General features: G+C 33.3%; 1 protein-coding gene across 1 annotated transcript; it reads left to right on the forward strand.

Annotated features, from left to right (window-relative positions):
* Positions 1-210: 210 nt before the first annotated feature.
* On the forward strand, positions 211-891 carry LOC112313224 (probable ribosome biogenesis protein RLP24). The gene is made up of 2 exons (XM_024569785.2): positions 211-343; positions 569-891. The coding sequence occupies exons 1-2, from the start codon at positions 211-213 to the stop codon at positions 889-891; spliced, it is 456 nt and encodes a 151-aa protein (XP_024425553.1).
* The last annotated feature ends 1,560 nt before the right edge of the window (positions 892-2,451 follow it).

Genomic DNA, 2,451 nt, shown 5'->3' on the forward strand with positions numbered 1-2,451 from the left:
GTGTATATGTGTATATATGAGATATATATATCTCAAAGCATCCCATTGTACACATTAAACTTACACATTATTTGACAATTAGATCTCAATAATACTGGAAAAAATATAAAGCACAAATCTGACGTTCCCCCAAAAGGAAGAAAATTCCATTCTTGCAAACAAAAGTGAGAAACTCGGTGTTTGGATGGCGGGTACCCATGCGCATTCAACATGCTTATTGAGAAGTGTTATTTTTGTTTGGGGCCCATATACCCTGGCCACAGCATGATGTTCGTCTGCAACAATTGCAAGATGTTCAGGTTCTGTAAATCCAAGTGTCATAAAAACTTTAAAAAGAAGCACAGTCTGGCCCTGGCTGGTGTGGCTCAGTGGATTGATTGCCGGCCTGTGAACCATAGGGTTATCAGTTCGATTCCCAGTCAGGGCACATGCCTGGGTAGTGGTGGGCCAGGTCCCCAGTTGGAGGCATGTGAGAGGCAACCACACATTGATGTTTCTCTCCCTCTCTTTCTGTCTCCCTTTCCCTCTCTCTGAAAATAAGCAAATAAATAAAATCTTAAAAAAAAAGTAAAGAAACACAATCCTTACAAGGTCAAGTGGACTAAAGCCTTCTGTACAGCAGCTGGTAAAGAGCTTACAGCAGATAATTCATTTGAATTTGAAAAACATAGAAATAAAGCTGTCAAATACCAGCGAGAGCTGTGGAATAAAACGACGAAGAGAGTTGAAGAGATCAAACAGAAACAGCAAGCTAAATTTATAACGAACAGGTTGAAGAAAAATAAAGAACTACAGAACACTCAGGACATCAAAGAAGTCAAGCAAAACATGCATTTCATCCGGGCTCCTTTTGCACACAAAGGAAAACAGCTGGAAGACAAAATGGTATAGAAACTACAGGAGGATGTGGACGTGGAAGTTGGTTCTGACAATCTTATTGTTTAACCATTTCTATGAGTGCACGGGAAAATCTCCTTTAGAGACCTAGATGTTTTAAGTTATTTATTTATTTTTTACATAAGGTGGCTGGAATGAAAAGGTGATTAAAATTACATCTCTTTACATTGCTCTCTGCAAAACATCAGATAATATGGATGCGAGGCCACATCTCACTGATAAACCTTCATTCATAGATTTACTTATGTAAATCATGAAAATTCTGTAACTACAAAGTGAATTGTGGCCATAAAATGATCATGCCATTCGGATAATGGCACCATTTATGTAATAACTAATGACAAAAACTCATGGCTAGTGATACATAAAATAAAATTGCTTTGCTGTAAAAAGAATTCCTTTATTAACATTATAGAAGGAGGGATACATTTAAGGAACTAACAATCTGTATGATAATTAGCTTCAAGTACTAATATCTTTTGTTTTGATTTCAGTATTTCATGTCTGGTTTATTAATATCTTAGAAGATCATAATGGCCTCATATATTGAGGCCTAATTCTCTTGGACTCTTTTTACCTGGTTTAGCTGTTAGGGGAGGCACTCATGGATATTGGGGGTGAAAGCTGAAGAGTCTTTCTGAAATGGCACTTGGCTCTCTAATTTCCACTTTGGAGAAAATTCTAACTTGATATTCCTGATAGAACAAGCTTTATTTTTCCAGCTCAACAATGAGTTAGAAGCAGAGGAATCCAGAGCCTTTTAAATTTTTTTGTGTGCTTTTCTTTTAAAAAGTTAATTGTTTGGGGGGCAATTGAATTTATGGATAGAATGTCTATACATTATTTGCACATAAAATCATTTCTATAGTAAGTGCCTACATACTATTTAAAGGTACTAAAGATAAAGTATCTATTACATAAAAGAAAATAACTTCACCCATATATGCTACTGAAGTAGGAGATATATTTAAAGAAAAATATATACTTAATACTTCATGTTTCTGTATTGTTACATTACTTATGAGTAAGTATGATAAGAGTATTAAGTAACTCAGTCTTTATATTTTGTAGGACAAAATTTTAAATAAATTACAAATTCTTAGGGTTATATAATTATATACTAATGGCTAAATTTTTACTTCAGTGTTAGTAATAAAGTGGGCTGATCACTGATCAGGTATTAAAAGACCTGAATTCCAGTATGGTTTTGCCTTTGTGTTCTTATTTGTAAAATGAGACTCATTTGTAAACAATATTATTGACATAACAACTACGGGATATATATATCTTTGTCTTTGATGTATATATCTATATATATATACAATCAAAGACATGTGTAAAATTACTTGAAGTTTTCACTCCAAAAAAAAGCAAAAGGACTCAAACAAGCACTATTCAAAAGGAATATGACTCAAGCCATATGTATAATTTTTTTTTATAGTAGCCACATTGAAGAGTAACAAAACACAGGTAAAATTGATTTAATAACATATTTGATTTATTCCAATATATTCTAAATATTATTTCAACATGACAATTATTGAGAGATTTTAT

The sequence above is a fragment of the Desmodus rotundus genome, chromosome X (genome assembly GCF_022682495.2).
Source record: "Desmodus rotundus isolate HL8 chromosome X, HLdesRot8A.1, whole genome shotgun sequence".
In the NCBI taxonomy this organism is placed as follows: domain Eukaryota; kingdom Metazoa; phylum Chordata; class Mammalia; order Chiroptera; family Phyllostomidae; genus Desmodus; species Desmodus rotundus.